Source organism: Diabrotica virgifera, chromosome 6 (assembly GCF_917563875.1).
Source record: "Diabrotica virgifera virgifera chromosome 6, PGI_DIABVI_V3a".
Classification (NCBI taxonomy): domain Eukaryota; kingdom Metazoa; phylum Arthropoda; class Insecta; order Coleoptera; family Chrysomelidae; genus Diabrotica; species Diabrotica virgifera.
In genome coordinates this window covers 27,989,118-28,004,096 of record NC_065448.1, presented here as the reverse complement: position 1 = coordinate 28,004,096, position 14,979 = coordinate 27,989,118, and the positions used below count along the sequence as shown (strand labels likewise).

Genomic DNA, 14,979 nt, shown 5'->3' with positions numbered 1-14,979 from the left:
TCTCTATTAAGCAAAAACACTACTTCATCAAAACTAAAACCTCTTTTCGCAACCCCAACAAATATCATGTGTTTGACATACATGTAAACAATACGTACGGATGCAATTAATTCAGACTAAACGCGCGCAGCGCTTGATGCTAAGCGCCATGTACTCCATTGCGCAGTTTTCCGCAGTTTGTGTTATATATTTTTTTATTCCTTACACTGTAATCTTTCATCTAGTGAAGGATTTAACGTGGCACAAGATGGCACAATAAACGTAATACGCTGTCAAACATTAATTTTATCAAAAACTGTATAGGTTTTTAGACAGCCGATTATATCAAAATTATAATCACCTTCCCGTGAAGCTAACTATACCATTTTAATCTTTAAAGTATGTATTTTTATCTCCAATAATTACTTTTACATTAGCTATCCACATAAATGAAGTAATAATCAAATTAAAAGGCATATTCTGAGGATTTAAATTTGATGTATAAAATTATATTGAATTTTGTACTTTTGATCATTAATACATCTGGTCCTAACAAACTTAAAAAATCAATTTTTGCTGAAAAGTTGCATCATGAGTAGTACAAACAAATCCCTTAATTTCGGCATTCTCAGATTTATTTTTTTTTGGACTTTCGATCACGTTTCCTTCAATTTTGAACACTGTGCGCCAGCCTAGGTCCACAAACGAAAGATGATAACATGGATGCCGTTAACAACGAACGAAAGTTTTACTTTTAATATTAACAATATTAAAAATAAAACTTTATTATAACTAATCTTCAGGTTACACCATTCATGGCTTCTAAAATTAGTCCAAGTAATGAAGCTTAAAATAGGACAAAACCTCCCAATTTTTACAGAATGGATCGATTTGCTTGAAAATTTGAGAATAAGTAGTGGATAGTCAAAGGATTAAAATCTATATGATGCCGAAAGGCGCTTTTACCATGGGGGTGGTTGCCACCCCATCTTGGGATGGAAATTTTTTATTATATTTTAATTGCAAACGTTGGTAAAAACGTTCATTCTAAGCAAAAAACGTTCTATACATTTTTTTTGATAAAATTGATAGTTTTCGATTTATTCGCTATCGAAATTGTTTTATATCGAAAAAATCAATGTTTTTAGTAAGTTTTCTGCTAATAACTCCAAAAGTTTTCGTTTTATCAAAACAACTTTACTTAACAAAAATGTACCTTTTGAAAAAATAAACAAAACCGTTTTTTAAATTTTCTTTAAGACCAATAGTAATCGAGCTATACTTTATTATATGTTGGCTCTTCTTCGTCAAATGTTAAATATTGTAGTTTCAAAGTCAAAAGACGGGAAAACTATGCATTTTTCGAGGTCAACTTGTTTTAAAGTATTTAAATCTATTTCCAGAAATAAAAAAAGTCTAGCTCAAAAATTAAGTGACTTATAATGAAAAGAATCTCAGTCCCTATTTTTTTCAGCGAAAAAGTGTTCGGAAGCAACCCCCTAATCACCACCCTAATTAGAATTAGTCATTGACCTTATTTGGTATTTTTTATTTATGTATTATTAATAGGTTCTAGAAGTTTGACCGGCTTATTATAATGATTAGTTTAAAAAAAATAAAGTTAAAAGCGAATAACGAATTTTTGTAGTTTGGAAAAAATGGCATTTTCTTCAGAATAGCAAGATTAGCATCAGAGATACGAAAAAATGTTTAAATATGAAATTGTAGCTTATTTAGTTCCCAAGAACCTGGTTGTTCTGAAGCTATTTCCTTGTGGCATTTTTATGATTAACTATTTATATGGGAAATAATCCACAATTAAATAGAAAAAAATAATTTTATTAACGTTTCGACGCCCAAATCAGGTGTCGTTGTCAAACGACAAATTTTACCATGGTGGGGGTTGCCACTTCATCTTGGTGGTGGAAATTTTTTTTATTATATTTTAATTGCAAAAGTTGGTAAAAACGTTCATTCTAAGCAAAAAACGTTCTAGCATTTTTTTGATAAAATTGATAGTTTTCGATTTATTCGCTATCGAAAGTGTTATATTTATATCAAAAAAATAAATGTTTTTCATAAGTTTTCTGCTAATAACTCCAAAAGTTTTCGTTTTATCAAAACAACTTTACTTAACAAAAATGTACCTTTTAAAAAAATAAACAAAACCGTTTTTTTAATTTTCTTTAAGACCAATAGTAATCGAGCTATACTTTATTATATGTTGGCTCTTCTTCGTCAAATGCTAAATATTGTAGTTTCAAAGTCAAAAGACGGGAAAACTATGCATTTTTCGAGGACAACTTGTTTTAACTAATTTAAAGTACATATTTAAAAATATCTATCTCCAGAAATAAAAAAAAGTCTAGCTTAAAAATTAAATGACTTATAATGAAAACAATATCAGTCCCTATTTTTTTCAGCGAAAAAGTGTTCGGAAGCAACCCCCTAATCACCACCCTAATTAAAATTAGTCATTGGCCTTATTTGGTCTTTTTTATTTATGTGTGTATTATTAATAGGTTCTAGAAGTTTGACCGGCTAATATTGATTAGTTAAAAAAAATGAAGTTAAAAGCGAATAACGAATTTTTGTAGTTTGGAAAAAAATCAGAATAGAAAGATTAGCATCAGAGATGCGAAAAAATGTTTAAATATGAAATTGTAGCTTATTTAATACCCAAGGACCTGGGTTGCAAAAATTTTTTCTACGGCAAAAATTGAGTGAGCTATTGACAATTAAAACTTGTAATAACATGCAAAAACCACCTTTACCAACCCTTTCAAAGTCACCTCTTTTTGCGACTGAGGATTTTAAAAAGGTTTAATATTAATTGACTTATAGATCTTGTAAAAACCTACAAAATTATTTTTTACCAAACTTTCTAAAGTAAAAAATAAAAAAGTTACGGTTAAAAAATCAATATATTTTTTTGAAAAACAAAGGAGGAAATCACTTGGAAGCATAATAATGTAAGTTAGCGGTGTTTTTAGTCATTGGCCTTATTCATTCTTATTTATTTATGTATTATTAATAGATTCTAGAAGTTTGACTGGCTTAGAATGATTAGTTTTTAAAAAACTGGAGTTAAAAACGAATAACGAATTTTTGTAGTTAATGGTTAGTTAATGTAGTTAGGTAAAAATGCCTTTTTTTTCAGAATAGAAAGATTAGCATCAGAGATACGAAAAAATGTTTCAATATAAAATTGTAGGTTATTTAATTCCCAAGAACTTGGTTTAAAAAAAAAATTTCTTCGGCAAAAATTGAGTGAATCGTAAATTAGTATAAAATATCGAAAAACATTGATTCTTTCGATATAAAACTAACACTTTCGATAGCGAATAAATCGAAAACTATTAATTTTATCGAAAAAATGTATAGAACATTTTTTGCTTGGAATGAATGTTTTTATCAACTTTTGCGGTCAAAATATAATAAAAAATTTCCACCCCCGAGATGGGGTGGCAACCACCCACATGGTAAAAGCGCCTTTCGGCATCATATAGATTTTGATCCTTGAACTATCTACTTTTTCTCGAATTTTCAAGCAAATCGATCCATTCTGTAAAAATTGCGAGGTCAAAAGCTTCGGTTCCTCGACTAAATTTGCAAGCCAACAAATTGCCGGAGCTAAGAAGGAAGAGAGAGATATATCAGGTTGCATCTTACTACCCGTCTGTCCATCACGGTAAAATTCCAACAAAGATTAGTTCCCAAATACTCAGAATAGAGTAAAACTAATAAAAATAATAAATAATCATTTCGTTGTGAACCGAAACAAGAGCCATCTTATTTTAATTAGTTGAGAGAGCGCCAAAAGCACTCTAACTAGTTTCAACCATTGTTAGGGTTTCTTCAGAGCGCATATTTGCATTTAACAAGTCTTCTTCTTGTTCTTCTTTTTGTATAGACATGACTCTGTCTGTTTTTTCAATGTGTCTCTAGTAAGTTGTCGTTCCATCGTTTTCGTGGTCTTCCCACTGATCGTCTTCCTATTGGGGAACCGTCTCTCGCCGTCTTTACTGCTTTATTTGTTGGCATTCGGCTTATGTGGTCATTCCATTCTATTCTTCTGTTTCTTACCCAGTTATTAATGTTATCCACCTTGCATCTCCGTCGTATATCTTTACTTTTAGCTCTGTCCCATAGAGTGTTACCATCGATTTTTCGAAGGGTTTTCATCTCCGTTGTTTCGAGCAATCTTTTTGTCCTCTCTGTGTCGGGTCGTGTTTCTGCCGCGTATGTCATTATTGGTCTGATGACTGTTTTGTAAATTCTGCCTCTCATTTCTTTTCCGATATTTTTATTTCTCCATATTGTGTCATTCAGGCAACCTGCTGCTCTGTTTGCTCTATTCACTAGATCTTCCACTTCTGTTTCGAGCCTTCCGTAGCTACATAGATAGTGTGATGCCTAGGTATTTAAACTCCATCACTTGTAATATTATCTGACCTTCCAGCTCCAATTTACATCTTATTGGATCTGCTGTCACCCTAACAAGTGTTGAAGTAACCACCCTAACGAGATGGTTAAAGAAGTAACAAACGGAATGAGGGAGATAGCAAATGAAATGAAAGAAATGAGAACTGAGCGTAAAGAATTAATAAAAAATGTCAAAGATTTGCCAAGTGAATGGAAACAGAGTTTGGAAGAAGTAAAAGAGATTAGGAGAGAAAATGAAGTAATGAAAACTAAAACAGGGTGCTAGAATATAAACTTGAAACTATGGAAAAGAAAGAACGTCGAAATAACATTATTATCACCGGATTTGACACTGCAAGAGATACTAAAGAGCTAAAAGAAGATATAGAGAATCAGTTGAAAACTTTTCTTGGAACAAAGTGTGAGATAAAAGAGATAACGAAACTGAATAAGAGAATGTGCAAGTTAGAATTGGGTACATATGGTGATAAAGCAGACATAATGAAAAATAAGAACAAGTTAAGACATATTAAAGGAAGAAAACTTTTTATTGATGATGACTATACGATCCAAGAAAGAGAGATTCAAAAACATCTAAGAGAATATGCAAATGAACAGAGACAAAAAGGTAATGTTTTAAAAGTTAAATACCAGAAGATCATTATAAACGATGAAATATGGAAATGGAATATGGAAACTGGTACAATTGAAAAAGAGAGCAACAGAGCTAATCCAAAAAACTAATAAAAGCAGAGGCGGACAAAATGATGACAAAATTTAGATATGAAAAAAGCGTTTGATATGGTCAATAGAAAAGGAATATGGCAAAGCCTGATGAACAAGGAAGTAGATGAAGAACTTGTAAGTGTAAGAGTTTGTATGTCAACACAAAAAACCAGGTCAGGACAAGTAACTTAATCTCAGGCGAATTTTCGAACAACGACGGGGTTAGACAAGGTGGAGTGCTGAGCCCACTGTTATTTATTTCTGTTATGGATGAAGTTATTAAAAAGTGGAAAAAACTAAAAAATGCACTGTAGGGTATAGAAATTTGCAGCAAATTGAAGCCTGTGCATTTGCTGATGACATTGTATTAGTTGCAAGAACTGAAAAGACTCTCGCAGATAACATAAGAATCTGGGCCGAAGAACTAAAAAACTACAACTTAATAATAAATATGGAGAAAACTAAAGTAGTGACAATGGCCAACAAAGAAGCAACTGTAAATATTGAAATCTAAGGGCAAAAAATCGAGCAAGTAGACCTCTTTAAATATTTGGGAATAATGTTAAACAACAAAGGTACACAAGAAGATGAAATTGGAAACAGAATAAAATTGGCAACGAGAACTTATTATTCACTGTATAAAAATTTCCTAAACAAAAAAAAATATCGAGAAAAACCAAAATGACAGTATATAAAACCGTATATATGCCAATTACAATATATGGGGCAGAAAACTGGGTACTCAATGACAGACAAAGAAAAAGATTACAAGCTACAGAAATGAGATACTTAAGAAAAGTGGTGGGAGCAAGAAGATTAGACAAAAGAAGAAACGAAGATATAAGACATGAATTACAGGTAAAATCGCTCAACGAAAGAGTTGAAGAAAAGAAGTTAAAATGGGCTGGACACATGATAAGAATGAGTGGCGACAGACAAGTGAAAATGACATGGGAGGCCAAAGCAGTGGGTAAAAGCACGAGGGGCAGACCAAGGAAAAGCTGGAACACTAGTGTAAACGAAATACTTAAGAAAAGAGGAACATCGTGGCAAGAAGCAAAAGTTTTAGCAGCAGATAGGAAGAAGTGTCGTAAATTTGCAGAGAGTATCATACAAAGGAGGAATCCTCAACACCTAATGGTAAAAGAGGCAATCGATTATGTATGTATGTATGGATCTGCTGTCACCCTAACAAGTGTTGAAACTAATTAGACTGCTTTTGGCGCTCTCTGAACTAACTAAAGACGGTTCATAACGAAAATGATTATTTATTATTTTTATTAGTTCTACTTATATTCTGAGTATTGGCAACTAATCTTTGTTTTAATTTTACCGTGCTGGACAGGCGGGTAGTGAGATGCGACATGATAGATCTCCCTCGGCTTTCTTAGCTCCGGCAATTCGTTGGCTTGCAAATTTTAGAATCCACGAATGGTGTAACCAGCATATTAGTTCTAATAAAGGTTTATTTTTAATATTGTTAATATTGAAGGTAAAGCTTTCGTTCATCATGTTTTACTTTTATATTCAATCATGTTTTGAAGTTTCTGTTTCTTAAGTGCCTTTTTAAACAACTGGTCCGAGTAAACATTGAACAATGTTGTGGACAAAATGCAACCTTGTCTGACTCCTCGTTGTAGGGAGATTTCGTTTGGTTAGTTATCTCCAATTTTTACGATAGCAAGTTGGTTCCAGTATAGATTTTTAATGACACAAATATCTTTGACATCTATTCCTACATTTTTTAACATCTTCATTAATCTTACATGCTGCACTTTATCGAATGCCTTTTAAAGTCTTCGAAGCATGCAGATACATATTTTCTTTGATCAAAGCATTTTAGTAATAGGATATTTAGCGCAAAAGTGCCTCCCTTGTTCCTATAGCATTTCTATAACCAAATTGGATATTTTCAAGATCTTTTCGCATTTTCGTCTAATTCGGTTGTGAAGTATTCTTGGGAAAATCTTGGAATATGCTAATTAACCAAATTCTGAGCAGTTTTCTAGCGTTGTGATTTCTAGGTATTGCGACAAAGATGGACTTGAGCCAGTCTGCCGGAATCAGTCCACTGTTATACATTGCATTAAAATATTTATGAACTGCGGCCCTTAATTTATTGTAAATATTTAAAAATTAACGAAACCTACCATGTATTTTCCTTATTTATTTGTTTTTTTTTTTTGTTAATTTAGGTCTAGACAAGATAGAATTCCTTCAGTCGCACGAAAACATGGAGATTTACCAGAAAGCATTTGACATTATCGAACATTTCTTCGGCACAGAAGAAGAGGATTCAAACATAGCTCCATCGATAGATACCGATCATCAACAATATCAGTTCAGTTCAGATCAATCACTACCAATGGGGGGTTTTCAGTTTTGAAGAAGTTAGATTCATTTTATAAAAGTGCCCATATTATTACAGTTTCAAACAAAAAAGGAAATTTTTATTGATGCAAGAATCATTCAGAAGAAAACAGGAACTGAGTTTTCTTATGTATGTATGAGTGACGGTCTTAGGACAAATAATCCCGGACGAAAAATCCCCAAAAATTATTCCTGGACAAAAAATCCCCGGACCCCCACAAAAAATTCTGGTCAAATAATTCCCACAAATTTTTTTGGACAAAATATCCCTACAAAAAATTCCGAACAAAAAATCCCCAAGAAATATTTGCTGCCGAATAGTTCTCAAAAGTTTTCCCGTGAATGCAATCGACGCAAATGGTTTTCAGCTTCAGTGCATGATAGTCCAGGGTAATAAGGTTTTTTCCATGACACTTAAACAGCCAGGGTACTGAAGCGTTTTTTCGACAGGTAATACCTATAAGAACAAATTGTAACTATTTCCTGCGTAAGATCTGGCGGTCATTTTTATTTATAAACAATTTAGTGTCAAAAAACGGCATTTTTCACTTTTTTTTTTTCAAATCAATGGAAAACAGGGAAATTTATGGTTTTTTAGTACAAATATCTTCGAGAATATGGAAAAAGCTGTAAAATGACGTATTACAAAGTTTGATATACTCATTTATTGTTAATATAATTGCGAAAAAAGGTCGGAATTGCAAAAAAAATTATTTTCTCAATAACTGTTGTAAAAATTAGTGTACAGCTTTGAAATTTTTGTCAAATAAGGGTTCTTTGGTGCTTAATATGTGATAAAAATTTCAAAGCGATTCATTCAATTGTTTCAATTTTATTCAAATTGTTTATCCCAGAGAGCATTTTTTTGCAATAACATAAGTCAGAAAAAAATGACGTTAGAACCATTCAACAGGTGTCAAATTAAAGAGCATGAGCTATATTTTCAACTTGCTTTAAAAAAGTGAATAAAAAAATGCATGTATTAGTAATAAATAATTATGCAAAAGTATCGTAAATATTTCCTTATAAACTTTTTATTTTGTTATATAAGAAATTATACATATTTGTTACAATTTTTTATCAAATATGATATAAATAACATTACTTGGTAGTTGTGCACTTAAAACAGGGTAAAAAAGTTAATTTTTTTGGAAAAAGTTATTCAAAAAGTTTATAAAGAAAAATTGACGATACTTTTGCATAATTATTTATTACTAGTAAATGCATTTTTTATTCACTTTTTTAAACCATGTTGAAAATGTAGCTCATGCTCTTTCATTTGACACCTGCGGAATGGTTCTAACGTTATTTTTTTCTGACTTATGTTATTGCAAAAAAAATGCTCTCTGGGATAAACAATTTGAATAAAACTTAAACAATTGAATGAATCGCTTTGAAGTTTTTAGCACATATTAAGCACCAAAGAACCCGCATTTGACAAAAATTTCAAAGCTTTACACTAATTTTTACAACAGTTATTGAGAAAATAATTTTTTTTGCAATTCCGACCTTTTTTCGCAATTATATTAACAATAAATGAGTATATCAAACTTTATAATAGGTAATTTTAAAGCTTTTTTCATAATCTCGAAGATATTTGTACTAAAAAAAATCATAAGGTTCACTGTTTTCCGTTGATTTGAAAAAAGGGGAAAACGCCATTTTTTTGACAGTTAATTGTTTATAAATAAAAATGGCCTCCAGATCCTACGCGGGAAATAGTTATAATTTGTTCCTGTAGGTATTACCTGTCGAAAAAACGCTTCAGTACCCTGGCTGCTGAAGTGTCACGAACAGGGTATATTTTTGTCTTTATTACCCTGTCCTATGAGAGTATAACAATCGCCATGAAACCGCTTTTCGGCACGAAAATATTTTTTATTTGTTGCGCCTTATAAGTATTTGTTATCAGTATAAGATTTTGTATGTATCAAAATAATTGAAATTATTTTCGAAATTTCATCACATTAATTTCAATTCCAATGCTAGAAACACGCATTGCGAGGAAAGTTATACGTATGTTTTCGATTATTTTGACCTTTTTTTTGGCGCTTTTGGGAACAAATTTACGGGCATTATTATTAGAAAACTTAATTGAGGATCTGTGTGCATCCATGAAAAATTTTTGCGCTGTTACGAATGTGTAGCATTGTTATGAAAACGCAGACCACAGGTCATTGACATAGCTTTTTAAGCATGTTTTTGAAATGTTGCTTGCATTGAATTGAAACTGATGACTAAATATTTTTGACGTATAATTTACAAAAAGGGAAGGTTTTTTTTGTACTACAATCAAAATTATCGTTTTCAGGGCCAGAGTTATCACGAATAGGCAATATTTTGAACAGGGTTATTCAAAACAGCAAATTGTTGTTATTAATAAATTAATTAAAATCGATATTACTAATAATATGCAATCTTAAGATTTGATTCCAGCTAAAATAACTGCTAAAGAAATTTTTTCAAAAATGGCCTTTTTTTTCTATAATTTGTTCAAACTATATAAGCGTTGATTGATAAATATACAAGTATACTGGTATATATGTATCAATAAACGCTATATCATATATCATTATATTTTAAACGTTCTTAAGCAATCTTCTTCTTGTACATTATACCATTGATTGCAATTGTATAAGAAATAAACAAAAAAACACCGGCAACACCGTGACTGGCAAACAAAATACATTCAAATGCCAAATAAATTAAGGTTAAATATACAATTATCTAAATAAATAACACCACATACTAAAAAATGAAGCAACTACAAAAAAGCTAATAAATAACAAAACGCTATAAATAATTATAAATAAGTAGTAATAAATTATTTTTAGTAGATATAAAATATAAACGCCACAACAAAATAAAATGCGCTTGCGTCAAGCACAATTTCGATATCGAAAACTCATTTCGACAGGGTAAATGCTGTCGAAGTTATTTCTATTCACTGTTCTGATTGAAGAGATTCCAAAATAGTTATGGAATAACGATTTGGACTATTTATATTCGACTTGGCCACTTCTATTCGATTTTCCTTACTTGTATCTTCGAAATGAGTTTCAGAATAGGCATGGCTGTCATATTTCACCGCTAAACACGCTGCACAGTGTTTTGATTAGAACAAGATAGGTGGACAAAATTATTTTTCATCACATTTACATTTGTATCCAGCAATAATATAATTTGATAATAAAATAAATAATTTTATTAGTTAAAAACTGATTCAGAGAAGTCTAGAAGCCTAGAAAATAAATAAAAAAAATTAAAAACAAAGGTTTTTCTATATTTAATACATTATAAATACAAATACATGTTCGTCTGATTTTGAAGTAGACTTGACAGAGGTTAAGACTACTGTAGGAGCTATAATAACTTTAAAACCTCTGGGTACAATTGACCAGCTTTTTTGTTTAGAATTTCTCTGAGGCTATTTATCAGTGGATCAGATGTTATGATCAACATTAAAAGTAAATCTGTAGTCGTGGCAATACGTGAACAATTTTTGGTGTATTGCTCCCGGAACTTGCGGCAATCTTTGTTTCTTGCTTCTTCAGCTTCTTTTGAAAGCGGTCCAAGTGGAAATAATTTGTGATTTGCTGATTTGATTACTTCCATACTATGTATAAGTATTTTATGTACAGTGGCTTTCAGTACCACGAAATGGCTCTTATGGCTAGGAAAAAGTTCTCTGCATTCAAGACAGAAATTTTCAAATTCTTAAAAAAAATGTTGTGCCCGAGTGTGTTGGTCATAATAAGTCTTATTATCGGTGGAAAAGGTGCAGATATTACATATAGCAAATTTAGCACTGGTACAAAAGGGTACAAGTCATAGTATGGTATAGTTAGACCCAAACCCAGACATCCAAAGTGAAAGTTATCCTCTAACACCAAATTGTTCTATATGGTCCACATAATGTTCAGAAAAAAGTCACACCATTTTGAGCGTCGGGTTTGGGGGGGAGAGGGGGGAGAAATCTGCAAATTCGTAGTTTTTTAAGTTTTTCGTCAATATTTCTAAAACTAAGCGGTTTAGCATGAACAACCGTCTACACAAAATTGTTCTACATTAAATTTGAAATAAAAAAGGCCCTATGCATAACCCTTCTAAAATTAACGGTTCCAAAGTTACGGAGGTAGTATAGTATAATTTTTCCAAAAAAAGGCCTAATCCAGACATCCAAAGTAAAAGTTTTCCTTCAACACCAAATTGTTCTATATGGTCCACATATTGTTCAGTAAAAAGTTACACCATTTTGATCGTCCGGTTTGGGGGGGAGATGGGGGAGAAGTCGGTAAATTAGTAGTTTTTTTAAGTTTTTCGTCAATATTTCTAAAACTATGCTTTAGCGTAAGGAATGTTCTATAGAAAAATGTTCTACATAAAATTTAAAACAAAAAAGGTTCTATACATAATTGTTATAAAATCAACGGTTCCAGAGTTACGGAGGGTGAAAAGTGGAGGTTTTCGATACTTTTTATATTTACCGATTTCTCCCCCCTCTCCCCCCCAAATCCGATGCTCAAAATGGTGTGACTTTTTTCTGAACATTATATGGACCATATAGAACTGGTGTTGGAGGATAACTTTCACTATGGATGTCTGGGTTTTTGGTATAGTTATATCATAAATATTGCCCAAAAAATATAAAAAGTATTGAAAACCTTTCTTTTCACCCTCCGTAACTCTGGAACCGTTGATTTTATAACAATTATGTATAGAACATTTTTTTTTTAATTTCATGTAGAAAATTTTTTTATATAACATTGTTTATGCTAAAGCATAGTTTTAGAAATATTGACGAAAAACTTAAAAAAACTACTAATTTACCGGCTTTTCTCCCATCTCCCTCCCAAACCGGACGCTCAAAATGGTGTAACTTTTTACTGAACAATATGTGGACCATATAGAACATTTTGGTGTTGGAGGAAAACTTTTATTTTGGATGTTTGGGTTAGGCCTTTTTTTGGACCAGTTATACTATACTACCTCCGTAACTTTGGAACCATTCATTTTAGAAAGATTATGCATAGGGCCGTTTTTATTTCAAATTTAATGTAGAACAATTTTGTATAGAGGATTCTTCATGCTAAACCGCATAGTTTTAGAAATATTGGCGAAAAACTTAAAAAACTACGAATTTACCGATTTCTCCCCCCTCTCCCCCCAAACCCGACGCTCAAAATGGTGTGACTTTTTTCTGGACATTGTGTGGACCATATAGAACAATTTGGTGTTGAAGGATAACTTTCACTTTGGATGTCTGGGTTATGCCATCTTTTGGATCAACTATACTATACTATCATTGCAATCATTTGAAAGTTTCAAAACGAAGAAGATTCCTTCGTTTATCATACAAAGTTTTTTTTTAATATTGCTTGTGTATCAGATAGATTTTTAACGGAACTAAACTGATTTATTCTATTACAATAAAAATGCGTACCTACCTTTGGACGCTATTACTAAAAAAAATGATGTGCAAGCGTGTGCATGTTATCATCATCATCATCTTGGTGCTACAGCCCTTAGAGGGCCTCGACCTTCTCAATCTTTTTACACCATTCTGTTCTGTCCCTTGCTTGCATTTTCCAGTTGCCGACTCCGATCTTCTCGGCATCCTGTGTTACCCCGTCCATCTACCTCAGCTTTGGTCTACTCCGTCTTCTCATTCCCACGGGTTGTGCTGTTAGAATCTTTTTTATCATGTTCGATTCAGGGGCCCGGGCTACATGTCTTGCCCACTGCAGGCGGTTTCGCTTAATTATAGTGATAATATATTTTCCACCAAACGTATGCTTGTAGATATTCTGCAGTTCAAAGTTATATCTACGCCTCCATATTCCGTTCTCACAGACCGCTCCGAATATCTTACGTATCACCTTTCTTTCAAAAATCGACAGAGAGGATTCATCTGTTTTAGTTAGCCTCCATTCCTCTGATCCATATGTGAGAACGGGGACTATCAATGTTCTATACAGCCTTATACGAGTTTTTTGAGACAGACGTTTGTTAGCTAAGTACTTTGATAGACTATGATAACACCTGTTTGCAATTATTATTCGTCTTCGTATTTCCTCTGATGTGTTATTATTGGGGTTAAGCGATGTCCCTAGAGATATGAACTCTTTGACCGCTTCGAATTTTTGGTCATTGATGATTAGATCTGCGTCAACATTTCCAGCTCTTGTGTTTGTGTTAGCTCGGTTAGGATTTCCGCAGTTCTTGTTATTATAATAAGTATTATTATAACAGCTATGACATATAGAAAATTTATCCCGGGTACAAAACGATACAAGTAATTGCCACCCTTCCAAAGTTTCAAAACGAAGAAAATTTCCTTTGCTCATCATAAAAACTTTTTAATATTTGATTATCAGATAGATTTATTGGATTAGAAAAAATAAGCACTTACTAGCATAACTATTATCCATCTTCAACAGTTGATCTTTAAAAATTAAGGAAAACTTTAATTTCGTGTGATTTAAATGATGTACGAATTTCAACTGATATATTCTATTACAATGAGAATACATACTTTTGGGCTCTATTACTCAGCGATGGGATGTGTTAGACATAAACAAATTCTTTTAGTTTTGAATATGACTTTTGTTCACCTAGCTAGCCTTATTGACACACTGTGCGCTGGCATCGTTTCAGGGTACCGGGTACCTCCACCATGGTCACTCACAAAGCGAATACTCTCATGCACTGAGGCTGAAAACCATTTGCGTCGATTGCGTTCACTAGAGAACTTTTGAGAATTATTCGGCAGCAAATATTTCTTGTGGATGTTTTGTCCGGAATTTTTTGGGGGGATTTTTTGTTCGGGGATTATTTGTGAAGATTTTTATCCAGGAATAATTTGGGGGGATTATTTGTCCAGGAATTATTTGTCTGAATCCTGAATGACGAGAAGTGCTGTGAATCGGTATCAAAATTTTTTAAAATTAATTAAAAGCAAGAGCTGTTGAACTCTTCGCTGTTAAGCATAAACTATAAGAAAAAGCTTATTCTTTATAATTTTTCTATATTATTGAGTGTTCGTGATGATGGTCTGGTAATGTTGAGAGGTACTAGTCGAAGGGTCCCTTTAGAATTAATTTAATTTGTAAAGATTTGCTTTTGATTAGAACAATTAGACCAGTTCCTGTATAATTTAAATTAGTTATTTGAAAATACATGTTGTGTTTTAAATTTTATTGATTTTGTTTTACAGAAATGAATGGAAATAATACCATCCAGCTACAAAGTGTTTTTGATTTACCTAAAACTTTTAAAAACTGATCCGCATCTAAGCGTAATTGCACACACACCGATTTTGGACGCTGTTTTATACTGGCCCACGGTGGTGAATTTCGTCGAAGACCTGGCCAAAAAATGCAAAAATTTAAAGTCAAAGTCAAAAGTTTTTCAACCTAATAAAAATATTTTTAAAATATAGTTAATTAAAAAACCTATAGAGTAATTAGGTCCATTTTC

The 14,979-nt window shown here is 32.2% G+C and overlaps 1 protein-coding gene across 1 annotated transcript in view; it reads left to right on the top strand.

The window, feature by feature from the left end:
* The window catches only part of LOC126887407 (importin subunit alpha-7), a 48,675-nt gene extending 33,976 nt beyond the window's left edge, over nucleotides 1–14,699 (top strand). The window contains exon 9 of the mRNA XM_050654919.1: nucleotides 7,326–14,699. Within this exon, the coding sequence (XP_050510876.1) occupies nucleotides 7,326–7,516 (191 nt within the window). The 3' untranslated portion in view covers nucleotides 7,517–14,699. The remainder of the gene's footprint in view (nucleotides 1–7,325) is intronic.
* The last annotated feature ends 280 nt before the right edge of the window (nucleotides 14,700–14,979 follow it).